The sequence below is a fragment of the Podarcis melisellensis genome, assembly GCF_964234715.1.
Source record: "Podarcis melisellensis genome assembly, chromosome: 9".
Classification (NCBI taxonomy): domain Eukaryota; kingdom Metazoa; phylum Chordata; class Lepidosauria; order Squamata; family Lacertidae; genus Podarcis; species Podarcis melisellensis.
Genome location: NC_138541.1, coordinates 262903 through 290506, shown reverse-complemented (window position 1 = coordinate 290506; position 27604 = coordinate 262903). Strand labels below are relative to the sequence as shown.

At 54.0% G+C, this 27604-nt stretch overlaps 1 protein-coding gene across 2 annotated transcripts; it reads right to left on the bottom strand.

Moving 5' to 3' along the window:
- Positions 1 to 844: 844 nt before the first annotated feature.
- On the bottom strand, positions 845 to 13948 carry PCGF1 (polycomb group ring finger 1). 2 transcript variants are annotated; one of them, XM_081925264.1, is made up of 10 exons: positions 13809 to 13948; positions 11518 to 11623; positions 9757 to 9909; positions 9358 to 9429; positions 9080 to 9185; positions 6670 to 6703; positions 5696 to 5782; positions 4128 to 4208; positions 3996 to 4039; positions 845 to 1085 (listed from the first exon to the last, which is right to left on the bottom strand). In XM_081925264.1, the coding sequence occupies exons 1-10, from the start codon at positions 13905 to 13907 to the stop codon at positions 860 to 862; spliced, it is 1008 nt and encodes a 335-aa protein (XP_081781390.1). In that variant the 5' UTR covers positions 13908 to 13948; the 3' UTR covers positions 845 to 859. The 2 variants fall into 2 exon arrangements, with proteins under 2 accessions (XP_081781390.1, XP_081781391.1); XM_081925265.1 differs by lacking the exon at positions 845 to 1085 and having other exon boundaries at positions 3904 to 4039.
- Positions 13949 to 27604: the final 13656 nt, after the last annotated feature.

Here is a 27604-nt window from a genome sequence, read left to right as displayed (position 1 = left end):
AGCTCATTTTGAGTCATGGGGATTAGCAAGGGACAGCTGAGCCCATCCTTGCAAGTACTTAGCGCTGGCCCTCCGTCCTGCAGCCTGATGGTTTTGATCCCTGACCCTCCGACCTGCGTTTCACCAGGTACTTAGCAAGGCCCGGGTCTTCCAAACAGGGGTAGGGGGCGGCGTGACCCGGCCCATCTCCCTGATGCTGCCAGCGCTGCAGACGGGTGAGAAATCGCCAACAGCTGGTCTGGGTGGAAAGGGCCAGCCCAGGGTAACCAGATCTCTCCTCTCCCTCCCCGGCGGGGGCGTTTGGGGCGGGGGCTCAGGGTCAGCAGCAGCAGCCCTCGCTCAGGGGTTAAGCGCAGGGCAAGAGGAGGGTTAACTACCAGCCAGTGCCCTGTAAATCATTTCACTTGGGGAGGAAACAGCCAGACAAAGCCAAGGCGAGGAGAGACCCAGGAGGTGAGGTGGCAAAGGCAGAACTCCAGAAGGGGCAGGTTTAGCCTGGAGAAGACAAACTCTACAGCTCTAGGTGGGCCTGGGGGGGCGGAGAAGTGGACCTGCCCCCCAAACGCAGGAGAGCAAGCTGCTGGCATGGAGCTGGAGGAAAACCAAGGGACTTTCAGAAAGTGGAAGGAGGGGCAAACTCGAACACAATACCTCCTTCATCGTTGTCTTCTCCGTGACCTGCTGCCAGGCAGTGCCCTGCTTCTCCTAGCATCCCCTGCGGACGCCAGAATGGATCAGGCCCAGAGCACAAGCCAAGCCTTACTTGGGAGACGCCACCCCTGTGCGTTTGGTTTGCAAAGGGGAGCCCAGAACCAGAGGACAGCTGTTTGGACTCCTCTCTCAATATGCTGCTAAGGATTTATTCAGTTAAACCTGCTAAGCTGTCAAAAAGGGAGAGAGGCGCCAAAGGGTTTCGCAAGGTCAAGGCCGGATCCAGAGGCCGTTTGGCACTTTCGGGTGACAGCAGAGAAGGGGCACACAAAATTTGCAGGTGACAGAAAGCGGGAATGGGCTGCAAAACATTTTGCTGGGCTGGGCAGACAGCTGCAGAATGGAGTTTGGCAAGGACCAAGGCCAGATGGGACCTGCGGGAAAATGGAAAACCTCGTGATGGCGTCGGGAAGGAAGATATTTATGGGTGCGCAATAAATTGGCCATGGGGATACCTCCACAGAGGCTGTGGGGCTTCAGAAAGGAGAGTTGCTTGTCTCAGCACAGGGAAAGGCATCGAGTGTGGGCCGTGTGGCGCTGGGGGAACCTGAGCTGGGCTGACACTAAATCAGCAAAGAGGATGGCAGGCTGAAAACGCCCCGGAGATGGAAACAAGAAGAAATTCTGACGAAAGAAGAATGGCAGACGAAATTAATGGACTCTGCAGAATTGGACAAAATGACAGGAAGGATTCGAAACCTGCGGGACCAGAGATTCACAGAAGATTGTAAGAAGTATATGGATTATTTGAAGAGCAACTGTAATCAACAAATTACGCTAGTAGGACAACAAGAAGTTTTGTAAGGAGAAATATACGAAGTGTTACAAAGCAGGAAAAAAAAAATTCCTTCCAGTAGCACCTTAAAGACCAACTAAGTTTGTTCTTGGTATGAGCTTTCGTGTGCATGCACACTTCTTCAGATACCACACTTCTTCAGATGCACACGAAAGCTCATACCAAGAACTAACTTAGTTGGTCTTTAAGGTGCTACTGGAAGGAATTTTTTTTTGTTTTGACTATGGCAGACCAACACGGCTACCTATCTGGAACTGAAAGCAGGAAAAGATAGAGATATTGGTTATGAGTTTGAAATGTAACAGGGAAAATAAGAAATGCATATTAAGAGACTAGATTGGCAAATTTTCAGACAGGATTGATGGAAGTCCAAAAAATTGAATAAGATGTAAAGGTATGTTTAATTACTGTTGAAAACGATATGTTAAAAAACTAACAAAAATTTATATATATGAAAAAGCCCTGGAGAACAGCAGGAAGGACCCCCAGGAGAGACAGGGGCAGAAAAGGGCAGCAGCCACTGAAGCCAAAGGGGGTCTCATCTGCCGAGACCCCAGGGCCACAGAATCACAGGACTGCAGGGTGGGAAGGGACGCCCTGGTCATCTAGTCCAACCCCCCAGGATTGCAGGAATCACAACAAAAGGATCCCGGTGAGCCAGTGGAGAAGGCATGGGAAGTGGAAATGGGGAGGGGGCTGCAAGCTGGCCGGGCGTGGCTCCATGGGATGGAGGCCTCCTGAAGAAAGGAACTGGCCATCTGAAGCAATTGGCTTACAGAACTCCCTCCCACAGGAGGCAGGGCTGGCTTTAGAAGAAGATGAAAGACCTTTATGTGGGACAGGGCTGTCCACAGCTTCTGGGCACGATGGCTCTGCCCGGCCTCCACATCTGGAGGCAGCGATGCTTCTGAACAGCAGGTGCCAGAAACCACAGGAGGGGAGAGGGACCAGCTCTGATATGCTGCCCCAAGAGCCGGATGGAGCTTAGATCCCGAAGGCTCCCAAATTCAAGGCTGGAGGAGAAGAACCACCACGTCCGGCAGGAATCCTGCCCCCCCCCCCGGACTGTGCAATCCCTGAGAAGGGAGGTGGAACCCCCAGGAAAGGGTGGGCTCTGCCACTGTCCATTCGAGGCCCCCCCCCGGACCACAGAGATGGCCAAGACAGGCGCTGAAGGCTGAAGGCTGGAGACCTCGTTCCTCCTCCTTAAATCTTTCTCTTCCCACCATAACTGGAAAGCGACTCCCGACAGGGGAAGGCCAGTTTGGCAGAGCGGTTTGTGCTGGGCTAGGACTGGGAAGGGACCCGGGTTCAAATCCTCCCTCGGCCACGAAGCTCACTGGGCGTGACCTTGGGGGCCAGTCCCTGCTGCCTCAGCCTGGCCCCTCGCAGGACGGCTGTGGGGATTAAAAGGGGAGGGAAGGCTGGGATATAAAGGCAATGAGTAAATGAAGAGGGAGAGGCTTGGCCCGGAGGAAGACACCTCTGAAAACGCTGCAGGGCCAAGAGGAACTGGCGATGGAGTCGGAACGGAGGGAGGGGATAGAGCCCCCCACTTGGAGGGCCGGCTCCAGCTGTGGGCATGAGGCCAGAGCTCAGGGGCACCTGTTACGTTTCCAGGAATCAAAGAGAGCAGGCGGGGGGGGGCGGTTCACAGCCCAGGCTGCATCTGCACGAATGCCCCCCCCCCGAATCGCAAGGACTCCAGGCAGGGATCTTGCTACACGCCCTCCCCCCTCCCGTTTTCTGACAGCTGCCCAGATGGCCACCCCCATTGGCCGCAACAACAGCTCCTAATTGGCTGCGAGCCAGGGGGGCGCCCGTCTCCCCCCCCCAAGCAATCAGGAGCTCATGACTGCATTATCGCCCATTATCTCTGGTGGAGGGAGAAGGGGGGGCTGGAATGGGGATCATTATTTGCTCATCACTCCTCATTGGAATTCTGACACCCAAAAGGGGGGGCAGAGAGGGGGGGGCTGACGGAGATTAATCTCCCCAGCCAGCGCAGCAACTGCCGCTTGGTAAACGCGCCTGAGCTGGTGGCGCATTAAATCACTGCACAGGAATGGGGAGGGGGTGGTGGGCTGGGCTGGGCTCCCTCCTCCCTCCCTGCAGGGATTCCAACCTCAAGCCCCCCCCAAAGGCTGAAAACGGGAGCGTCGCTGCCACCCGCTGGCCGACCTGAGAACTGCCACTTCTGAGTGGCGCTAGGAGACTCCCCTTCCTGCCCAATTCCCGCTGGTTTTTTTGGGGGGGGGCAGATGAGGACAACATGAGAATATTATTTCTTGCTCTCCCAGGAAAACGCTGCTCAGCTCTGACAGGAGGGACCAAAGGGGGCGTGCGGTTTTTCAGCTTTTTTATTCCAAAAAATAGACTCGTATTGAAGAGAGGGCAGGGCTTAAGTTAAAAGGCGGGAGGGAGGGCAGGCGGGGGGGCAGGTGGGGGGGCGATGCTGGGGCTGCAGCCCGTCTGACGGCCCCCCTACCTCCTCTTCTCCTTCACGCTGTAGTTGAGCAGCAGAGGCGCCGGCTGCAAAGGGAAGAGAGGGGAGGAGGGTGAGTGTCTCTGATTTTCCGGGGAGAGGGGGGTCACCCCCCACAACCCACCCCCCACGTACCTTGCCAAACCAGCGAGAAAGCCAGAGCTGCTTCAGGGTCATGTGGTCGGGGAGCACCTCGTTGTTGAAGAGGATCTGCACCTGGAGGGGGCGGAGTCCCGTCAGCACCTGCCAGGTGGACCCCCGGCTGCCTCCCCGCACCTGAGCGGGGGCCTCACCTTCCCATTTCCTCGCAGGGAGACCACCTGATGGGGCTGCCAACCTTTTTCCCATTTCGGATTTTGAGAGGGTGCTGGGGGGGGGGGCAATCACAAAACAACTGACCCCTAACCAGTAGGTCCAGTCGTGGCCGACTCTGGGGTTGCGGCGCTCATCTCGCTTTATTAGCCGAGGGAGCCCGTGTACAGCTTCCGGGTCATGTGGCCAGCATGACCAAGCCGCTTCTGGTGAACCAGAGCAGTGCACGGAAACGCCTTTTACCTTCCCACCGGAGCGGTACCTCTTTATCTACTTGCACTTTGAGGTGCTTTCAAACTGCTAGGGTGGCCGGAGCAGGGACCGAGCAACGGGAGCTCACCTCGTTGCGGGGATTCAAACTGCCAACCTTCTGATCGGCAAGTCCTAGGCTCTGTGGTTTAACCCACAGCGCCACCCGCGTCCCTTGCCATGGGGGGTGGCCCCACACAAAATCAAGAGTGCCACCCCCCAGCCACCTTCTGTTGTGTCCTGGTTGCAGAGATCAGGCAATGCTGATTTCAGAATCTTGGGGTTCCAGAGCTGAAAGGGACCCAAAGGGTCATCCATCCCATCCAGGCCACAAATCCCCCCCCCGGCTGCTGCTTCCTAACAGCCACAGGGAACAATTCCTCAGTGTTTGGGGAAGGGAATGCAAGGGGGTCACACCCCACATCTCACATAAATCACTTAGGGGGTTTCTGAACCTTTAGCCCCATAACTGTCTTCCAAGGAAGATGAGATGTTGACCGTTTTTGGGTGGGCCTGTAAGAAAAGTAAAAGACTTCTGGGAAAGGATATATAATGAATTGAAAAAGAGGTTAAAGATACCTTTCCCCAAAAATCCAGAGGCCTTTTTACTTGAATTAACAGGGGAGGGAAGACCTAGGGACCTGAAAAGGTTATTTATGCATGTGACAACAGCCGCAAGGATGTTGCCGGCCCAGAATTGGAAACAGGAGAAGATTTTAACAAAAGAAGAATGGATAATTAAGAGAAGGGACTATGGCAAAGATGAGAAAAAGTTGGAGTAGGAATGGAAGAGATTTATAGATTATTTAAAAGACTGCTGTAAATGTATTAAAACGTTAGCAGGCTTGATGTAACATTCATGTAAGCAAATAATTTGAAATTAAGATAAGCAAGAGGGAAAAACAAAGAATTTGGAGATAAAATGAGGTGCATTAAATTTAGTAATCCAGGGGAGGGGTGGGAGGAAGTCTATATTGTTCGTTCTTTTTTTGTGATTGATTGGAAAACATTGAATTTATGAATTAATGTGGCTGTTTTTTTGGGGGTGGGGCTCAGCGTTGGAGCACCTGTCCAGGATTAGCAACAAAGGTCTTTGCAGCCCGCAGAAGCCAGACTGGCAACCCTCCCCAACCCTTACTCACGTGTTGTAGCGCCACCTCTAATCGGCAGCACAGAACCCGGCGGAGGTGGCGGATCTGGGCCCGTACCGAGCAGCGAACGTATTTGTGCTGGGGGAGGGAAGGAAAATTGAGATGGGGATGAAGGGAGAGGCAGCTGGAAAGGACAGAGGCAGCCCCCACCTCCACCCCAGGGGTGTTTTCTCTCACACAAATCCCCCCCCCCCGCCAGGTCTCAATCTCAAGGAACGGCAGAGAGGGCGCGAAGAGGAGGGAGGGCATGCGCTCTGGCCATCAGCTGCCAGCCTCTCACTGCAGGGTCATGGGGGGGCACTGAGGGCAGGGCCGTCTTTACCCGGGGGCACAAGGAGTACGGTGCACCCGGGCGCCAAATTCTGGGGGGTGCCAAATGTTTTCTGGGGGCGTCAAATGTATACCAGTCCCTCTTGATTGGCGGCAATGCAGCGAAAGTGTCCCCCCCCCGTAACGTCAAATATTCCTGATGAATATCAGGAAACAAAGCGGTCATTTCTGCTGCGTCGCTACAGGTGAGCGATTTTTCTGCCCCCTAAAAGGTCAACAGCTTTGAGTTTGGCCCCCCCAAAAAATCTGAGTGAGGGCGGCTAAACTAAATTTGGGGGTGCTGGGCGGATCTCTGCACCCTGGCAGTGCATATGCCAAAGATGGCCCTGGCTGAGGGGGAGATGGGAGAGTCGGAGTGGGGCTGGGGGGCCGGAGGTCAGAGGGGCCTCTTATGTTGTATTCTATGCTGCTTTATGCTGTTTTTAAGTCGCATTTTAATCAGTGTTTTATATTTGCTGTTAGCCGCCCTGAGCCTGGTTTTTAAACTGGGAAGGGTGGGGTATAAATAAATTATTATTATTATTATTATTATTATTATTATTATTATTATTATTATTATTTTCCAACTTGGCAAGGTCTCCAGGCCCCCTTGTGCCGCAGCCAGAGCCGCCCCCCCAACATCCTGGCCTCCTCACCTGCAGGATGTGCTTGTTCTTCTCTTTCCCAGAACTGCGGAAAGAAAAAAAGAAAGAACGAAAGAAAGAACGAAAGAAAGAACGAAAGAAAGAACGAAAGAAAGAAAGGGAATGAGAGCCACGCCAGCAAGCCCTCTCCATGCTCTGCCCCAACAGGAGATGTGCAAAGGGGGCGACCCACAAGACCCCTTCCTCCTCCCCACGAGAAGTGGGGAAGAGAGAGGGAGCCTGTTGAGGGCAGGAGCTGCCGCCCTCCTTTCCTGACCGACCCCTGCGTTGCAAAGAGAACGTCCACCAAGTTTGGGCGCCACGATGACCATATACCTACGTAATAGACAATCTTTATAGAATTCCTTCAAACAATAACAAGTTCAACATGTAATCTTAAGACTCAAAGCCTCTGAAAATCTTTAAATGAAGCGAGGTACTAAACTTTGTACGATGAAAGGTAAGCAGTGAAGCTTTGTGCATTCAGCAAATATAATGTGCAACCCTGAAGAGAGATTCGGATATTGACTGCTGATTCGTAGATCTTTGTCAGCGTGGGGGGTGAATATAGAATTGTTTCGTGTGATAATGCAATCACTGTAATGATGCCGTCACATGAGCACTGCTCCACAGCAGTTGATATTTTCATTCACACAGATTCATTCGAAATAAGATGGGTTTGTGGAACAATTCTATGTTCTTTCAGAGACTTTGAGTCCAAGATTTCATTTTGAACTTGTTATTGTTTGAAAGAATTCTATAAAGATTGTCTATTATGTAGGTATAATGGTCATCGTGTTGCCCAAACATTGTGGACGCCCTCCTTTCCTGGGCGCCCCCCCAGGCTGGAGAAGAGCCCCTGCCATTTCCCAAGGGGCCTGGCTCTTGTTCTGCGACCCCCCCCCCGAAAGGCCAGTGGCTCCTTGCCTTGGTTGTGGAGGAAGCGCCAGAGCGCCCCCTGGTGCTACACTGGGGCACCGCAGCCTGCCCTGGAGGAGAGAGAGAGGGAAGAGCCTCCCCCCCACTGGCAGGCGAGTTGTGGGGCGCTGGGGGCTCACTTCTCGGCTTCTAGAGGGGCACAAGAAGCCAGGAGCTGGGAAGACCCACCGCCCATCTCTTGCAACCACCCAGTGGGAAAACGCCCCCCCCAGCAGCCACAAGAGCCTTGAGCTGAAGACCAGGCAGGGCTGGGGGGGCGCATGCCCACTTGGCCGGGAGGCTCACTGGACGGCTGCCCTTCAAAGGATGCCAACAGGCAGGTGGCAAACTCCCTCTTGCCGCCCAGAGGGTCCCCTCCCAGCCACGGAGGGGCCTGTGGAGCCAGCAGTTCTGCGTAACTCAAGCAAGCGAGTCAAGCCACACGCTGCAGGGAAGGCAAACTTTCACTGCCCCCCCCATCCTGCTGCCTCAGGTTTCCCTGGGATCCTGCAGGCCAGTCCAGTGCTATGTCCAGGGCCGGACTGAGGTTGGATGAGGCCCTCAGCTCCTGAAGGTAATGGGGCCCTTTATATGTCCAGCTGTCCTTTGTCCAATAACAAATTGTCGCTGTTATTTGTGTTGAATACCGTATTTTTCGCTCCATAAGGCGCACCTGACCATAAGAAACACCTAGTTTTGAGAGGGGGAATGCAAGAAAAAAAAATTCTTTCAAGGGAGCGCTGAGCAGAGCCTGTATGCATCCCAGCCTCTGCTCAGCACTCCCTTTCATGAGCCGCGCGGAGCGTGTGTGCGGCGCTTGGGGGCTTTTCCCGCCTGCCTCCCGCCTGCATTCGCTCCATAAAACGCACACACATTTCCCCTTACTTTTTAGGAGGGAAAAGTGTGTCTTATGGAGCGAAAAATACGGTTGATGCTATATAGTCCTTGATGCACCTAATAGGTATCTCAAGCCATTTGCACATTACAAAATATGTATTTTATCAAATTGTTATATTAACAGTGAAATACAATTAAGAAGTACATTAACAGTGAAATAATTATTAAGCTCTAACTTAAAAAGATTTTTACATTTTAGGGAGCAGGCAAGCAGGCAGGGCCCATGACTTACATCACAGGAGCCTACACAACACAAAACACTGTTGCTGTCTGTAGGTTTTATTTTATTTGTTTTTTATCTTATATTTTGGAAATGTACATCCAGGTTTTTTCCCTTTAAATTTTTTTGGGGCCCCAAAAAGAGAGTAGGGCCCTAAGCTATGGCTTGTTTAACTTATACGTAAATCCGGCCCTGGCTGTGTCCCTGAGACCCCCTCCTGCCGCTGCCCCCCAGAGACTGCCTGGAGGTGCAAAGGCACAGTTCTGGCCCCCCAGCAGCTGCACCACTGGAGACAGGGCTGGGTGGGGACTGGAACCTGCCCCAGGTCTGCCTGTGAAAGCCCCCCGCCCCTGACCGCACTCTCCCCCCCCCCGTCGCCATCCTCACCTCTGTTTCTCCAGGCACAGCAAGATGTGCTCGTCGAAGCGGTAATAGTGGGCCCGCGAGTGGTCAAAGGTGGTGTAGGGCAGACCCACGCGGTCAGAGGCCGAGTCTGGAGGGAGGGCAAGGAAGCAGTCAGGACCCCTGTGTCCCCTCCCTTTCTGCAAAGGAGGCCTGCCAATCCACCCCTCCTCTTCCTCCTGCCCCACACCCCCCAATTCAGGCTCCTTTGCTCAGTTCCCTGCTGGTGCAGGACAGGGGGGTCAAAAAGAAAGCGCCCCCACCTTCGTTGCTGGGTTGGCTGACGCGCTCCAGGCCGCGGGATTGGTAGAACTCACGGATCCTCTTCTCCTCGCCTGTGGGGGGGGGGGAGAGGGGGGCAGAAGAGAGCCGGCCGTCGATGGAGTCAGGGGGCAAATCCCGTCCAGCTTGCACTGACCCTCCAAAAGGGGGGAGAAGGATGGGGGGGGCTTGTCTCTTTCCTATGCTCAGGTAGAGGCCCCTCCCAGGGTGGAGCCCCCCTGCAGGCGGATGTTTGTGGCCCTCCCAGCCTGGCCCCCCAAGGCACCAGAGGCAGCAGGCAACGGCCCTCCTTGCCTCAGAGGCTGCTGCCCTGACACCTGCCCTGGGGGGGGGGGCCCAGAGGAGGCCGGAGGGCCCCCCCGCTCCCTCCCCGCACTTACTCTCCTGCAGGCCCGGCACCAGCTTGTAGACGATGTCCTGCATGACGCGGTCCAGCTTGAGGTTGAGCAGGGGCTGCGTCTCGTGGATCTTGGTGCTGCACAGGGGGCAATACTTGCTGGTCTGCAGGTACTTCACGATGCAGCTCTTGCAGACTGGGAGAGAGGGAGGGGGCGCCATGAGCCATACGGGGGGGGGTCCCGCCGGGGCAACGCTCCAAAAGACGGCCCGCCCAGACTCAGCCACAGGAATGACCAGGAGAGGAAAGTCCATTGATCTTTCAGCTTCAGAGGTTCCCAGACTTTTCCGGGTCCCCTCCCCAGAGCCGGGTGATTTTGTGCCCAGGCAGAACTGTCCAGATTGTGCCCGCCCCCAGACACATGAGCTCTTCTTTCTGTCTCTCCTCCAACCCCCCCTTCCACCCTTTCAATTCACCCTCTATTTAAAACCATTTCTAATGAGGCAATAATCAATATTTCTATTTGCGGACATACTTTTACCTAATTTTGCGCTCCCACCCATTGCCCTGGTGGGGGCCGATCTCACCACCCCCTTGCTATGGCCCTGTCCCTCCCCCTTGGTTCCACAGGCTCATCCCCAGTGCCCCCTCCCCTATGAAAGGTGCACTTCAAAACAGCGGTTTGCAAGGCCCACCAAGCAAGATAATACAATAAAACCCCAAAGGGTTACAGTTGGATGAACATTTCTTCAAAATCCAGCTGAACGAATCTGATGAATGTGTGGACCAGCGTTTCAGAGTCTGACGGTTATTTAAACCCCCAGCATCCCCCCCCGGTTGCCTCCTCGTCTTTTAGCGCACACCCCCCCCCAGCACCCGAGGGTGCTACCACCCACTGTGGAACCACTGGCCTCGCCCTCAAATGGCTGTTAACCAGAAGGTTGGGGGTCTGAGCCCCCCAGGGATGGCTTTGGGGCTAAATGACCCTTGGGGTCCCTTCCACTCTGGAAGGGAATCCCCCCCCTTGTGCATGTCAGACACGCCCCCCATCTCTGCTTTCCAATATTTCCCTCCAGGCAAGGAGGGGGAGCACCCCTTTCGCGGTTTCCGTGTGAGAGAGGAGGAGTTTGGGGCGGGGCGATCTTAACTTCAGAGCAACAACATCCACCTCTACTGCCTCCCTCCCCCCCCCCCCGGCTAACTCTGGCCCCCCTACTGTGCATGTGGCCCCTGGTAGATTTCCTCCCAAGGGAAGGTGGCCCTCATTGGCAAAAGGCTGCTCCTTCTGGTCTGCCCCGCGGAGGACCTTAAGGTCCACAAATGACAAAAAGCTACAAGGTGGTTAGATTGGTCTCAACTAGGGCCAGCGCCTTCTCAGTACTGGCCCCGACGTGGTGGAACGCTCTGTCCCAAGAGACCAGGGCCCTGCGGGACATGACATCTTTCCGCAGGGCCTGCAAGGCAGAGCTGCTCCACCTGGCCTTTGGTCTGGACTCAGCCTGACCCTTATATTTCCCTCCCCTTACGGTCTTGATTTATCGGCTACTTTTAAAATGAGGCTGCATTTTAAATTTCATTCTAACCTGTATTTTAAATTGGTTTTATTTTTCCTTCCCCCTATTATGTTTTTACTGTGATTTTATTGGTGTTAGCCACCCTGAGCCTGGCTCTGGCTGGGGAGGGCGGGTATAAATAAAATTTATTCTTTATTATTATTATTCTTTATTCTTTATTATTATTACTAACACACCTCTCTTTGGTCAGGAACATGTCTCCCCTCCCCTCTTTCCCTGGTGCTACTCACAGGTGTGCAGGCATTCGGTGATGGTCGTGGCATCAATGAAGTATCCGGCACAAAGGAAGCAGACAATGTGCTCGTTCAGCTCCTTCATCTTCACCCTCACCTCCTCCTGGGGACACGTAGGGGGATTAGACCATGGGTGGGCAAACTAAGGCCCGGGGGCAGGATCCGGCCCAATCCCCTTCTAAATCCAGTCCGCGGACGGTCCAAGAATCAGCATGTTTTCACATGAGTGGAATGTGTCCTTTTATTTAAAATGCATCTCTGGGTTATTTGTGGGGCATAGGAATTTGTTCATTTTTTTCCTTCAAAATACAGTCCGGCCCCCACAAGGTCTGAGGGACAGCGGACCGGCCCCCTGCTGGAAAAGTCTGCTGACCCCTGGATTAGACAGATGGGGGGGGAGCTCCTCAGCCCCTCCCTCTACCATATCTCTCTCTCTCTCTCCATAGAACTGTAGTTTCAAAAAGGACCCCCAGAGTCATCTAGTCCAGGCCCCTTCATTGCCAGCCCAGGGCCCACTGGTCAAAGCCTTAGGCCCCCGTTTGAAAGACGGGTCCCAGGGGCCCCCCCACCAGCCTGCTGGAGGCGCAGCTAGACCCACACACCCTTTTCCCGATGCACAAGTCCAGATCTAAAAGGCCCGAGTTCAAAACCCGCCTCTGCCATGGCCTCTTTTTCTAGTCTTGGTCCAATCTCCCTCTCTCCTTTAGACCCCGCCCCCCGGCCACAGAACAAGCCTCCCCCTTTGCCCCTGCGGATCATGTCCCGCCTCAATTCCTGGGTCTTGGTTTTCCGCATCTCCTCTGAATATTGGGTTGAATTGATGCCGCTCCCAGAATGTCTGTTCTTGTGCCCTTATGCCCATTTAAACCGTCCCTGCACCAGGCAGGGTGTCCTCATCTCCCAGGGAGACCCAAGGGGGTGGGATCCGAGCACAAGAGCAGCCCTCTCCTCTCAAAGCTGGTGGCCATGACTGCCTCTTGTGGCAGTGAGTTCCACCGTTTAACTATGGGCTGCGGAAAGACGGACTTTCTTCCTCTGACTTACGAGAGAGGGAGGGATGCCTGGCGACAGGTGAGCAGTTTGCCTGCCTTTGCCATGCGTGGCTTCAAGCGCCCAGTTCTCCCTCCAGTGGGCGCCTGGCCCAACAAACTACAATTCCCATCATTCCTGGCCATTGGCCGGGCTTGCTTGAAGGTGTAGTTCTGCAACACCTGGAGGCCAAAGCTTCCTCCCAGCCGGCTCTGAAATCAAGAGCTGCCCTTTGGCCAGGAAATGGCCTGAGGTGAGTCTCAGTTTGCCTGTCTGAGAAATGGGGCCAGCAACAACTTGCTCTTCTCAGGACAAAGTCTTGCGGCACCTGAAAGACCAGCACGTTTAGTCCATAAATGTCACTTCGACCGGCAGCCCCTGATGATGCCAGGGCAGTGCAATGGTTAAGCGTGGGACTGGGAATTGGGAGACCCGGGTTCGAGTCCCCCCTCAACCAAGAAACTCACAGGGTTGGTGGCATTTACAAATAGGAAACAAAATGGAATATCTGTAGGAAGCGAATCTGTCTGTGGCTGATCTGCCACAAGACTCTTTTTACAGCATCCAACCCATAATGCCACACTTTGAGGTGGCAAGGAAGGTGGCGTGGGTGCTAATGGGGTTAAGGCAGGACCAGATTTTACGAGGCCCTCAGCTCCTGAAGGTAAGGGGGCCCTTCCTATGTCCAGCTGTCAACAAGAAATTGTTGCTGCTTTTTGTGTTGAATAGATGCTAGATGGTCATTTATGGACCTGATAGGTATCTCAAGCCATTTGCACAGCATCTTCAAAAGCAGAGACATCTCCTTGCCAACAAAGGTCCGTATAGTTTTCCCCTTTAATTGTTTTTGGAGAGTGGCCCCCAAGCTAGAGCTTGTTGAGCTTATACGTAAATGTGGCGCTGGGTGAAAGAAACGCAGGGCCCTGCTTGGTGGTGGCAGGTGGCCCCCAGAGAAGGAAGGGGCCTGGGCTGCAGGGGGCTGGACTAGATCCTGTGGCTCCTGCGCCTTTAACAGGGAAGGGACCCCACGGGGTCATCTAGCCCAACCCCAGGACTCCAGCCTGCGCCCTCGACCAATCAGGAGGTCAGAAGCCGAGGGGGCTCTCCTTAGCTCCGCCCCTGAGCGCGAGGGGCGGGGCCACGCCTTTCCCCGCCCCCTCTGCGCACGCTGCCGCAGCTCCCCTGCTGCGCATGCGCCCCGGCCCCCGGCGCCCCCGCTTGGCCCCCGCTTCCCCGTCCCGGCCCCGCGGGGGCCTCACCTCGTTGCGGAGCGGGTCCATCTTGTAGACGGCCTGGAGCTGGTTGCGGAGCCGCATCGCGATGGCCATCGGGCCCCCCTGAGGAGGAGGAGACGCCATCTTGGAGCCGCCTCGCCCACTTCCGGGTTGGCCGGGGGCGGGGCCTGTCGCCGCGGCAACGCCTGCCGGCGTCACGCCGAGGGGAGCGCGCGGGGCACGCCGGGAGTTGTAGTTGGCGGCCGGGCGAAAGAGGGAGGAAGAAAGGGCGACTCTCGCCCCGCCCTCGTTAACCCCTCCTGCGCCGGGCGAGGTTCCCGCTCTGGCCACCAGGGGGCAGCAGCACTCCCCGACGGGGCGGGCGGGCGAGAGCCGGAGGATCCCCGTGGGATCCGGCCGAAGGAGACGCGGATCTCCGGCCAGGGAAGCCCGCGAGCCAGACGGGTCCAGCCCGGAGGAGAGGGAGCGGGAGAGCCCCGAAGGGCCGCCCCGTCGAAGAAGGCCCCAGCTTGTTCCCCGCTGCTCCAGGGGCGAGACCCGGACGGAAGGATCCCAACCAGAAGAAATTATGTACCGTCTAAATAAATTTAAAAATTGTCCAGTAGCACCTTAAAGGTAAAGGGACCCCTGACCATTCGGTCCAATCACGAACGACTCTGGGGTTGCGGCGCTCATCTCTCTTTATTGGCCGAGGGAGCCGGCGTCCAGCTTCAGGGTCATGTGACCAGCATGATAAAGCCGCTTCTGGCGAACCAGAGCAGTGCACGGAAACGCCGTTTACCTTCCCGCCGGAGTGGTACCTATTTATCTACTTGCACTTGCTTTTGAACTGCTAGGTTGGCAGGAGCAGGGACCGGGCAACAGGAGCGCACCCCATCGCAAGGATTCGAACCGCTGACCTTCTGATCAGCAAATCCTAGGCTCTGTGGTTTAACCCACAGCACCACCCGCGTCCCTTAGTAGCACCTTAGAGACCAACTAAGTTTGTTCTGGGTATAAGCTTTCTTATACCTGAAGAAGTGTGCAGGGACACAAAAGCTTATGAGATTAAGAGTAATAGTAATAATAATAATAATAAATTATTTCTACCCTGCCCATCTGGCTGGGTTTCCCCAACCACTCTGGGCGGCTCCCAAACAAATATTAAAAACACAATACATACAGCATTAATCATTAAAAACTTCCCTAAAGAGGGCTGCCTTCAGATGTCTTTTAAAAGTAAGATAGTTGCTTATTCCCTTGACATCTGATGGGAGGGTGTTCCACAGGGCGGGCACCACCACCAAGAAGGCCCTCTGCCTGGTTCCCTGTAACTTGGCTTTTCGCAGCAAGGGAACCGCCAGAAGGCCCCCGGAGCTGGACCTCAGTGTCTGGGCAGAACGATGGAGGTGGAGACGCTCCTTCAGGTACACTGGGCCTTTGAGGCCGTTTAGGGCTTTCAAGGTCAGCACCAACACTCTGAATTGTGTTCAGAAACGTACTGGAAGCCAGTGTAGGTCTTTCTCCCAGTCGCCAGTCCAGCTGCCACATTCTGGATTAGTTGTAGTTTCCGGGTCACCTTCAAAGGTAGCCCCACGTAGAGCGCATTGCAGTAGTCCAAGCGAGAGATAACCAGAGCATGCACCACTCTGGCAAGACAGTCTGTGGGCAGGTAGGCCTCATCCTGCGTACCAGATAGAGCTGGGAGACAGCGCCCTGGACACAGTATTGATCTGAGCCTCCATGGACAGCTGTGAGTCCAGAATGACTCCCAGGCTGTGCACCTGGTCCTTCAGGGGCACAGTGACCCATTCAGGACCAGGGAGTCCCCACACCCACCTGCCCCCTGTAGAGTCTCGTACTCAACCATCTGAGCTATCCTGAAGAGGGAGGCTGGCACTGAGTGGTGGGTGCCCTCACAGGGGAAGCCGAGGCCTCACGTGATGCCGCTGGGAATTGAGGACCGCCTGCCGGGTGACCACCCTGGCATCTGCTTGAAGATGGCAAGCCCTGGCTCCTCCCTGGCACCCTATTGCTGAAGCCGTCTCTCTCTCAGGCCTGGCAGCCTCTGCCCTCCTCCTCCTCCTCCTTGCTGGGGGCTCCCCAGGCGGCACTTGAGACCCGGATTGCAGCGCTTAGCCAGCCCCCCGCTAAGGAGCCCCCGCCAGCCAGCCAGCGCTCCTGCTTTGCATTAGTCGGCCCTGATCAAATCAGCCCCATTAGCCTGGCTCCAGGCAGCAGAGCTGGCAGTGCCGCGGGGTGTGGGGAGGGGGTCTGTCTTATCTCTCCTCCCCACTCCTGGCCCAACTCAGCCCTGGGGGAGGGGGCTGCTCCTCTCCCTCCTGCCAGACCCAAGCAGAGTCTCTCTGCCCGCCTCTCCCCCAACCCAGGGCTTTCTCTTGCCTCCTCCAGGGCCCTCCAAGGCAACACTTGGGGGCACCTTCCTCTTCAGCCTCCAGGCCAATGTGAAGATGGAGCCGCTGGAGATCACCAAGGAAATCTCTTAATTTAATTAACCATCTTTTTAGGCTGCCTTTCTGGGCAAATGCCAACCCAAAGCTGGATGAAATGCCCATCCAAAGTGCCATAAAACAAAAGACAAAACAGCACCAAATTAAAAAAGGGCCAAACAATGGAGTAAAAAGTTGCATCTATCTTAAAAAAATACCAAAGTGGTTTGCAATAATATTTCTATATATATAAAAGCACATACTAATTTAAAATCAGAGAAGATCAGCTATTGTGGAACGATGTTTTCTTAATTGCCTCTACAATCCTGGCAGCGTAGAAAAGATTTCAGAAGGTGCTTCAAGGTTGAGACAGAAGGCTGGATCTCCTTTGGCAGAGTTTTCCAGAGTCACGGGGCTCAGGACGACCCTAAATGCTCTATTTCATGTTGAAATGAAATGAAATGTATTACGGTCCCAGACCAGCTTCACATACTGTACATAGAAGACAATAGAATTAAGTTTGAATTAACAATCAAATGTAACAATAAACAATACGAATACAAAAGCCATTAGAAATGTGGTTCAGGTCTTGGTCTCTAAAATATGATCTAGAGTTTGCATCTGAGGCCCTAGTCTTTGTAATAGCGCAGCTTGTTCCCTGGGTTTTATGGCCACCCTTAGCGTGATCTCTGGATCCTTATCCTCTCTCAGGGATTTTTGATGTCAAATGAGCCTCACCCTGCACACGACCCAGAGACCTGGAGGGCCAGCTGGGAAAGAGAGCGTCCTCAGGGCCTTCGGGAAAGGCTGCCGTGCAGAGCTTTGGCAAAGGTCCAGTAGCAGGGAGTTCCATAGCCCCAGGGGCCACCACAGAAGAGGACCTCTCTCTCATGGCCACCCACCTGACCAGCCTAGCAGAGCCTCTGAAGCAAGTTGCCCCGTGTAGGGAGCCCAGTAAAGAGCTGGGGAGCAAATTGCTTAGGGCTGTAACCGTCAAGACCAATGCTTGGAACTGGGCCTAGAAAGAGACTTGTAACTCGTGCAGCTGCTTTTTTATAGAATAAAAAATATATATATTTGAATATATTGCGCAATTATTTTCCAGTTCCTGATTACCTAACATGGCTTGCTTTGAAAGAGTTGGGCACTGAAGAACTCTGACTGAGACCATCTTGTATTTATTGTGGGTTTAGAGAAGCCCTACCAGACATAAGGGGGGCGGGTTCTGGTTTTAAGTATTTATTTGTGCTTTTATTCTGTATTTTTACCTTGTGAACCGCCCTGAGATTTTCGGATGAAGGGCAATGTATAAATTTAATAAATAAAAAGTAATAATAATAATTTATATGAAAATAAAATAAATAAGTGTTTATACTACATTTTTTTTAGATTTGCCTTGAGAGAGTCTTTAAACCTCTTTTGTTGACCACCAGCATTACGCTTTGCATTTTTAAGCTCGGAATAGAGTAGTTGCTTTCGAAGACGATCATCAGGCATCCACACAACACGACCAGTCCAGCAGAGTTGATGTTGAAGAATCATTGCAGATGTTGAAGAATCATTGCAACTAATCTGCAAAATAACCAAGAGTAAGTCGTCCATGTTTCAGGATTTTGTACTAGCTAACTAACTAAGTTCAGCAGGATCCAAATCAATAGATTCAGATGAGAAGAAAGGAGATTCCATCTCAAGATGTGTTTAGCAGCAGAATGGACTTCTTCAAAAGGCGATGGACTCTTCCACTGGAGGCCTTTGACCAGAGGTTGGCTGGCCTCTCTCATGGAGCTTCAGCTTCGATTGGGGGTTGGACAGGATGACCCTTGGTAGCCCCTTCCAACCCAACAATTCTTTCATTCTTCACGCACATTCCCAGCTGTGAGCTTGGGCTGAATGTGTTGGGGGCTCCCCTAGAGCTTCTCTCCTGCCTCCTTCTCTCCCCGCAGCTCCCATGCCCAGCAGCATCTCCTGCTGACATGCCCCCCCCCCGGCTGGGCCTGACACCCGCCTGCCTGACAGGTAATAATGCTGCGGCCCCCAGCGGCCCCCTTAAGAAGCCCATCCCAGTGATGGCCTGTCAGTCTCCTGTCTGTGGCTGCCCCCCAAGAAACTCATTAAAGAGCTGCAGATGGCAGAAGCCCAGCCCAGGAGAGGCCGGAGGGGCTGCGGGGGGGGGGGGGAGCTTGGCTTGGGCCCACTCAGCTGGCTGTGCCCAGCGCAGGAGAGAGCAAAACCCAACGGCCAGGAAACATCTTCGTGGCGCTGTGGAAAGCGGGAGGTCAGCAAGGCAGGATTTTCACTTCGGAAGCAGCTGGTGATCAAACTGGAAGGGGAAAAAATCACTTTGAGGAGGTTTTTTTTAAAAAATAAAAAAGTTGTGTATAAATTTTAAGAAATAAAGAAAAAAAGAAAGGAGGTGGTTAGACATCTGTTCACTTTGCAAGCCTCCTCCCCTTGCTACCTCAGCAAATACCCAGGCTTTCATCACCATCCTCATCCTCATTTATTATTTCTACTCTGCCCCATCTAGAAGGGTTTCCCCAGCCACTCTGGGAAGCTCTCAGCAGAACATTAGGGCTGCCTTCAGGTGTCTTCTAAAAGTCAGATAGCTGTTTATTTCCTTGACATCTAATGGGAGGGCGTTCCACAGGGCAGGCGCCACCACCGAGAAGGCCCTCTTCCCTCTTCATAGCTTGATAACTTTGGGGAGGAGGCTACTTTGTCACACACCCACACACACCCACACCCACACACACCCGTTCTACCCAGATATGCCCTCCTGGTGTGTTTTGAGGGAGGCACTAGAAATGATCAGTTGTTTCCATTCCCTGAGGACTGGCATTTGATTTTATTCGCTGCCTCTGCTGAGGAAGGGCTCAGGACTCAGAGGTTGGGCACTTTGCATGTGGAAAGTTCCAGCATCAATCCCTGGTGGCATCTCCATTTTATCATCCTCCTCATCATCATCATTTTATCTGTATGCCGCCTTTCCATCGTTGAAACCATGCCCAGGGCGGCTTACGACATGACAAGGTTTACACAATTACAAACCTAACAAAAGTCATAAACATTAAATAAAACACATCAAAAAATTCCACATAAATCATAAAATTTAAAAGGGAACTTCATGCATGGGGCAGGTGGGGGTGGCTTGGGGAAAAGTCAGAAGGGCACTGCCAGCCAAATATTATCTGGGCCCACGGTCTGACTTGGTCCGAGCTTCCTTCCTTCCTTCCTTCCTTCCTTCCTTCCTTCCTTCCTTCCTTCCTTCCTTCCTTCCTTCCTTCCTTCATTCTTCCTTCCTTCCTGATTCAGGCCATGCACAGCCCTCCTTCAGAAGCCCCCATCATCTGGGGAGGGGAGAACTAGGCCTTCCTCCTGATGCAGAGCCTTCCCCATAAGGACCCCCCCCACTGCCTGCAAGGAGGCATCCAAGCATCTCTGATACAACCAGGGGAGTGACCTGGGGAGGGAAGGGGTCTCCTCTGGAGCCAGTGCTGAGTGCAAGGCACCAAACTGGCATGAGGTGGCGCTGCATCGCTACACTTGGCCAGGCTGGACGGGCTGCAGGGCTGCTGCCTCTTCCTTGTTCCTGCAGCCCCTGGTTCTCCCAGGCTCTCCTCCTGAGGGAGCGGTTGCTGCACCTTCAAAGGGAAGCTGGAATAAGAAGCTGCAGGCCTGGAGTTCATGAGGACAACAACCAGGGGTGCCAACTTGAATAAAATAGGGGGAGGGCAGGTAAGCCCCACCCTCCATAACTGATCACATGATGCAACACACATACACCATTTGAATGACAATGCTTATTAATTTGGGGCAAGGCTGGCCCCCTCAAATATTTTATTGAGGCTTGCCAATCAGAAGGTCGGCGGTTCGAATCCCCGTGATGGTGTGAGCTCCCGTTGCTCGGTCCCTGCTCCTGCCCACCTAGCAGTTCGAAAGCATGTCAAAGTGCAAGTAGATAAATAGGTACTGCTCTGGCGGGAAGATAAACGGCATTTCTGTGCGCTGCTCTGGTTCGCCAGAAGCGGCTTAGTCCTGCTGGCCACATGACCTGGAAGCTGTACGCCGGCTCCCTCGGCCAATAAAGCGAGATGAGCGCCACAACCCCAGAGTCGGCCACGACTGGACCTAATGGTCAGGGGTCCCTTTACCTTTTACTGCTTTCTGGTGGGACCCAGTGTAGCCCCTGGCTTGTGCCCAGGATTATACCCCAAAGCTGGAAGGGTCTTACCCTGTCTTGACCTACAAACCAGTCACTTTGAGGAGGGACCAGTGTGGTTAGAGTGCTGGACCAGGACCTTCATCCATGAAACGCACTGTGAGGCTTTGGGTCAGCCGCTCACTCTCAGCCTAGCAGCCCACCTCCTAGGGCTGGGGGGGGGATTAAATGGGAAGGAGCAGAAGCAGGTCTGCCACCTAGAGGCAGTATAAAAATGTAAGAGATATACAGTGGCACCTCTGGTTACGAACTTAATTCATTCTGGAGGTCATTTCTTAACCTGAAACTACTCTTAATCAGGTACCACTTTAAGCTAATGGGGCCTCCCACTGCCACCGCTATGCAATTTCTGTTCTCATCCTGAAGCAAAGTTCTTAACCCGAGGTACTACTTCTGGGTTAACCGAGTCTGTAACCCAGGGGTCAGCAAACTTTTTCAGCAGAGGGCCGGTCCGCTGTCCCTCAGACCTTGTGGGGAGCCGGACTATATTTTGAAAAAATAATAATGAATGAATTTCTATGCCCCAGAAATAACCCAGAGATGCATTTTAAATAAAAGGACACATTCTACTCATGTAGAAACACGCTGATTCCCAGACCATCCGTGGGCCGGATTTAGAAGGCGACTGGGCCGGATCCAGCCCTTGGGCCTTAGTTTGCCTGCCCATCCTGTAACCTGAAATGTTTGTAACCCGAGGTGTTTGTAACCCGAGGTACCACTGTATTTAGGGATTCTTATGACAGGGGAGCAGAATCACCTGCATGCCAGCTGGGTGTGGACTTACGGCCCCCACTGAGCCCTCCCTGGCACCCTGCTGGAACTGGAGCTGGTCCTCCCTTGGCAGAAGGCTCTGGGCTGACCATTTGTAGTTGCCACAAGTGGGGATCCTGGATTCCTGGCTCAGGGCTGAGGTCAATGTGCGGGCAGCTCATCCATCAGGGAGGGGGCTGCAGCCCTGCCCCCCCCCCCCGCACAGAGATAGATGGGCTTCGCCTTGCCCAGAGGCTAGGAAGGCACACAGCTGGCTGGAAGTCCAGGTTGGAGTGGAGTTGGGGCTACACGGTGGATCTAACCCTCCTCTCCCGCAAGGAAAGGAGACCAGTTTAGAGCGGGAGGCAGAAGGCGGCTGAAGATACGGACTTTCCTCTCAAGAACTGGGCCCAATAAGTGAGTGGCAGACTCAGCTTCCTTGGGGGAGGGAACTGGCTGCCCTCTTAAACCTGTAAAAGGTCCCACATGAAGCTGCTGCCTGTGGCCATGGCTGGCCCACCCATGAGGCAAGATGGGGAATCTGCCTTGGGTGGCAGGATCTTGCCTCCAGTGGGTGCATTGCCTTGCAGGCCAGATCTGCCTTCTCATCTCCCCCAGTGCCACCTCTACAGCAGCCTTGTTCCTGGCATGGATCTTCACTCGCCCCTTCTTCCCTGGCAGGGTGTGTGTGTGCCATTCTGCATTCACCTCTGGTGCCCAAATGCACTGGGCCAGCCCTGCCTGCTGCAATGCAGGGGGCTGGACTAGATGACCCCTGGGATCCCCTCCAGCAATCCTTCTCTAGCTCCCCACCCTCCCTCCGAAGGCATTTGGTCTTCATCTTGTGGGCCCACGAGCCTCCCCCCCTTCCCTCCTCCTTGCAGACAGAGCGTCATTTTGCCTGGCACCAGCTTGCGCTGATAAAGGCCTGGTAGCCTCGGGGTAGTCAAGCTGCCCAGCAGCCGCTCTCGTCATCTGGAGATGGAGGCTGGACTTGGAAAGCCTTTTCCCTTTTCTGCTGAAGCTCTGAGCTCCCCCATCGCCGCCCCCACTGCCAGCCAGCCCTGGCAGATGGTGTGCCCCCCCCATTGCAAACTGGGATCCACCAGTGGCTGAAATGTGGTTTGTGTCTCAGAAGCTCCTGCTCAGTGGTTTGATTTTAGTGGCTTTGCAACAGAACAGAACAGAAGAGCCCACCGTCATACTTTGAAAAAGATTTCAAACCCCTTATGCCTTTTGATGTGAGGGGGCTGTTGACGGTCACTCGAGTCTAGAGCAGAATAAGGCCCCCTGGCCCTCTCCTGATTTGTGTCCTTTGTCTTAAGAGATAAGAAGGATGCCAAGTGGTGAGTTTATGAAATACATACACACAAGTATGTACGGTATATGTTCTAATTTCTGCATTGCCTCTGTTTGATCCCTCATACCATGAGGTTCTTCATTCTTCTTTTCCTTCTTTGGTAAAGGTAAAGGGACCCCTGAGCATTAGGTCCAGTCGTGGCCGACTCTGGGGTTGCAGCGCTCATCTCGCTTTATTGGCCGAGGGAGTCGGCGTACAGCTTCCAGGTCATGTGGCCAGCAGGACTAAGCCGCTTCTGGCAAACCAGAGCAGCGCACGGAAACGCCGTTTACCTTCCCGCCGGAGTGGTACCTATTTATCTACTTGCACTTTGAGGTGCTTTCGAACTGCTAGGTGGGCAGGAGCAGGGACCGAGCAATGGGAGGTCACCCCGTCACGGGGATTCAAACCACCGACCTTCTGATTGGCAAGTCCTAGGCTCTGTGGTTTAACCCAGAGTGCCACCTGCGTCCCTTCTTAGTTGGTTTATGTAATGTTATTTATTTCATAAAATTTATATACTGCTTGATTGTAGAACACCTCAAGGCAGTTTACAAAATATGCATAAGGGTGTTAAAAGAAATACAAATTGATTGATTGAGCAAATAATAATAATAATAAATTTTATTTATATCCCGCCCTCCCCAGCCGAAGACGGGCTCAGGGTGGCTAACAACACCAAAGCCTCTTTGGAGCAAGCCTCTGGGTGATACTACCCTGCACGCAGAATCATTTGAAGAGTGGAGGCAGATTCCTGCTCCCTTGCTACTCAGTCAGGCTCCTTATTTATGCCCCCTTTAGACAGTCCACTTACCTGCAACAGAATGTCACAATTGCCCTCCCTCCCTCCTTGTAGAGCTCTTTGTTTTGGACCCGGAAGGTGGCTATTTCTGCAGGTGTGCCCCTTCCAGTGCCTCAGGAACAGCACTTGGGGCATAGCAAGATGCACCCCTAAAATGTCACTCCCCAAGTGTCCTTCCCCCTAGCTCCCCAGATTGTTGCCATGGACCAATATCTTTGCTTGCCATTAAGTGAACCTGCTCTCAGCTCAAAGCTGCTGAACCGTTTCGGCTTCTGCAGCTTCCTTCCAGTTCCTTTGACACTTTCGGTCTCCTGGTCCTTAGAGCCAGGTGATACCTCACCCGTGTCTTTATCCCCTGCAAAGTCGGGCCCTGTCAGGTGTGCTTGATCTGCTGCTGTTTGATCCCTTCCGGATGATCAGGAATTGGTTGAGGCTGAAGGAGGACCTCAGGAACCAGGGCAAAAGAAGAAGAAGAAGAAGAAGAAAGGAGTCGTGCCCCATCGTAGATAGCAATCGTTAACCAAAAGCAAACATCAGCAGCTGGAAATTCCTTGATTGGAAAGGGCAGAGGAAGAAAGAGATGGAGTTTTCAGCTGGTGGCAAAGTGGCTGAGAGGCTGCAGCTGCCAGGAAGGCAAGGCTGATCTGGGGAGGGAGCCTGAGATGGGCCACATCCAGGAGGCATAAGGAGGTACCAATGTGTGGGAATGTTGAGGATAGTAGGAGAAGATATATTGATTAAATATTATCCTTCCTCACTCACGCTAGTGAGCTTGTAGCAGAGGACATTCCCTTGTACATAGCAGAAAGCTGGTTGATGGATTCCTTAGAACCATTTGAGTTAAACAATCCAGTCTGCCTTGTCCAGATTGGATTGTTCCTGGTAAATCCCCTTTAAAGGTAAAGGACCCCTGACAGTTAAGTCCAGTCGCAGACAACTCTGGGGTTGTGGCGCTCATCTCGCTTTACAAGCCGAGGGAGCCAGCGTTTGTCCACAGTTTTTCCGGGTCATGTGGCCAGCAAGACTAAGCCACTTCTGGCAAACCAGAGCAGTGCACAGAGACGCCGTTTACCTTCCCGCCAGAGCGGTACCTATTTATCTACTTGCCCTTTTTTTGGCGTGCTTTCGAACTGCTAGGTTGGCAGGAATTGGGACCAAGCAAAGGGAGCTCGCCCTGTCATGGGGATTCAAACCGTTGACCTTCTGATCAGCAAGCCCAAGAGGCTCAGTGGTTTAGACCACAGCGCCACTTTAGTTCCCTCTTAAAAACAATAATGACACAACAGTCTTTTAAAAGTAATGATAAGGTTTACTTGCATTCAGTTCACAGTATGAAGCTGCTTCTCTGCACACCCCTCTCGTGCTCCTTGTCCGTTCTGTGTTTTTCCTTCCCTCCCCACTTAAAATGTGGTTAAAAAGCATGGATCCACATGGATCCTCAGGATCTTTGCATTGGGTCACCCCAAATTCACCATCAGATCACATAGCATGTCCATGGCTACAGCCTGCCCCCCCAAAATCACACACCCACTGTTGCCTGGGGCTGCAATGGTGCAAAAACGTGGTTACAAAACATGGATCCACAGGGATCCTCAGGATCTTTGCATTGGGTCACCCCAAATTCACCATCAGAGCACATAGCATGTCCATGGCTACAGCCTGCCCCCCCAAAATCACACACCCACTGTTGCCTGGGGCTGCAATGGTGCAAAAACGTGGTTACAAAGCATGGATCCACAGGGATTCTCAGGATTTTTGCATTGGGTCACCCCAAATTCACCATCAGATCACATGTCTGTGGCCACAGCATGAAGCACAAAAATGATACATCATTAATATTCACCGCCCACGGCGGCAGCCAATCGGCTGCCGCAAAGGGTGGGCCCTCACAGGTTCACTTAAGGTCGGGGCAGCCGGGGGCTCGCCCCTTTCGTTCCCCCAGCAGCAGCGGTTTGGAGGTCTTGGGCCCCCCCAATATTTTTTATAAGTCGGCGCCCCTGAATATACCCTTTCCTACCCATTCAAATCCATCCCACATGGAGGTCATGGGGGTTCCCAAGAGAGTCCTCTGTTTGACCAGGGGAGAGGCGCTGGCCTAGATGGGCCTGATCCAGCAACTGCAGTAGTACTCAGTTGCTTTGAGTATTACTGTGCTCAAAGCTGGGTGGGGATGCTGATGGTCTCCCCGCAATATGCTGAGGCCTCCTTCATCTTTCAGCCTCTCTGCCCCTGGGGGTGAATGTTTCGGTGGTTGGGGGCGGGGGCTTTTGCTTCTGCCCCCTCCCCGCTGCTGCCCCCTCGAGGGAGGTTATCTCCCTGGGAAGGCCAGCTGCTCTGCTAAAGTCCAACCCGGCCATGCCCGGTAGAGAGCAAAGCCTGCTGCCCCTTTCCTTGCCAGGCCAGCTGCCCCCTTTGCCCTGCCTTCCTAGACGAAGGCCCCCCCTTATCTCTCCCCTCCCAGCCAGGCCTCCTTAATTTGCTCAAGAGGGCACCGGTGTCGGCGGAAGGCCGGCAGCTGCGTGGCATCGAGGGGGCGGCCGGGAGGTGAATGGGCCAGGCAGGGAGGGCGGGTGGTGGCTCCGTCGGTCCCCGGGAGCTGCTCTTCGGCTTCCTGTGCTGGGGAGGAGGCAGGACAGACCCCCCGGTTGCCGCCTGGAGGGGGGGGGGGTCCGAGGAGCGCTTCATGCGGTTACGACGTGTCTGATTGAGGCAGGAGGCGCCAGCCGCTCCCCCGGGAGCGCAAGGACCCGGCGCACGGCCGGCCTAATGCAATCTGCGGCCGCCGCAATCCAATTAGCCCAGAATTAACCCAGCCGAGAGATGAGGGGGCGGCTGTTCCGCGCTTGCCCTGCGGGAGCCAAGGAAGTGGGTGGGGGGCGAGGGGATGGCCAGGCCGGCCGCGGCGCGCTCGGGGTGCGGCTCGTTGGCAGGGCTGCCAGCAGCTGCCGCAGGTGGGCGCCCCCTCGCCCAGAGACGGAGGGGGGGGGAGCGGGCCGGCACCAGGTCCCCTCCCAGCCTCTTCAGCCATACCTGAAACGGACAAGGGGCAGCGGGGGGCGGGTTCCCCGTGGCCGCGTGGCAAGCCCGCGCCTCAGTTTCCCAAATGTGAAATAAGGGGATCGGGCGCTGCCCCTCGGGGTCCTTCGAAGGACACGCGCCTGTGAAATGCAGTCGGAAGAAGCGCCTTTCAGGCTGAAGTTGCCTTGAGGGTGTGGGTCCGAATGGATGGCCTCCAGGACCCCCCTGCCAGAATCAGATTCGAGCTCCGGCCGCCGGGGTCCCTGCGTTCCTATGTCACCTTAGTCCCTCCGGGTATCCTCCCATTTTCAGGTAGCTATGACTGGACGTCCTGCCAGAAGAAGAACTATGAGGGACCCGAAAGTGGGGAGGTTTTTCTTGGCCCTAATAAAGAAAGAAGCCCCCGTGTGGTGCAATGGTTAGAGCGCAGGGCTGCGGAGGCCTCGCTTAGCCACGAAGTTTCGAGGCCAGTCACCATCTCTCCGCCTAACCTACCTCGCAGGGATGTCGTGAGGATTAAATGGGGGGTGGGGGGGGTTAGCCATGATGCGCACCAACCTGATATCCTTGGAGGAAAACGTGGTTTATAAATGTAATAAGTATTCGTTGGCTTCAGTCAAATTAATATTTGTATACCGCTCTTCATCCGAAGATCACAGGGACGGTTTACAATATAAAAACACAGAAAGACATCTCCTAAAAACACACACAATATTCCCCCAACTAAATGAAGGCTTTGGCTTTGGGGGGTTTCCTCAAGTGCTGCGGCTGCGGAGGACGAGCCTTGACTCGCTGCCTCTCTTTTCGCGTCCCGGTGCTGCTCTCCGGCGCCACCCAGCACAAACCTCCTCCTCTGGCCTTCGTGAGAACGGGCGAGGGATTCATTCTCTCTGTTCTGGCTCAGGCGGGCAAACCTGATCAGCGGCGGGGCGAGGAGAACAGGCTGGGGCGAAGGGGCGCGTGTGCCAGTCCCACATTTGGCAGAAGTGGCGAAAGAGCGACGGGGAGAGAAGGGATTCAGCGCCAGTCGGGACAGGTTCCTCCTTCGTCAATGAATCTACTACAGTGGTACCTCGGGTTAAGTACTTAATTCGTTCCGGACGTCCGCACTTAACCTGAAACTGTTCTTAACCTGAAGCACTACTATAGCTAATGGGGCCTCCTGCTGCTGCCGTAGCACAATTTCTGTTCTCATCCTGAAGCAAAGTTCTTAACCCGAGGTACTATTTCTGGGTTAGCGGAGTCTGTAACCTGAAGCGTATG

Bases quoted from the DNA above. Each gene is read 5' to 3' on its own strand.
- PCGF1 (XM_081925264.1), bottom strand. From the start codon at position 13,907: ATGGCGTCTCCTCCTCCTCAGGGGGGCCCGATGGCCATCGCGATGCGG. The intron at 5,783-6,669 runs GTGAGGAGGCCA...TCCCTCCCCCAG, and splicing joins AGAACAAGCACATCCTGCAG to CACAAATACGTTCGCTGCTC. The intron at 4,040-4,127 runs GTACGTGGGGGG...TTCCCTTTGCAG, and splicing joins TTTCTCGCTGGTTTGGCAAG to CCGGCGCCTCTGCTGCTCAA.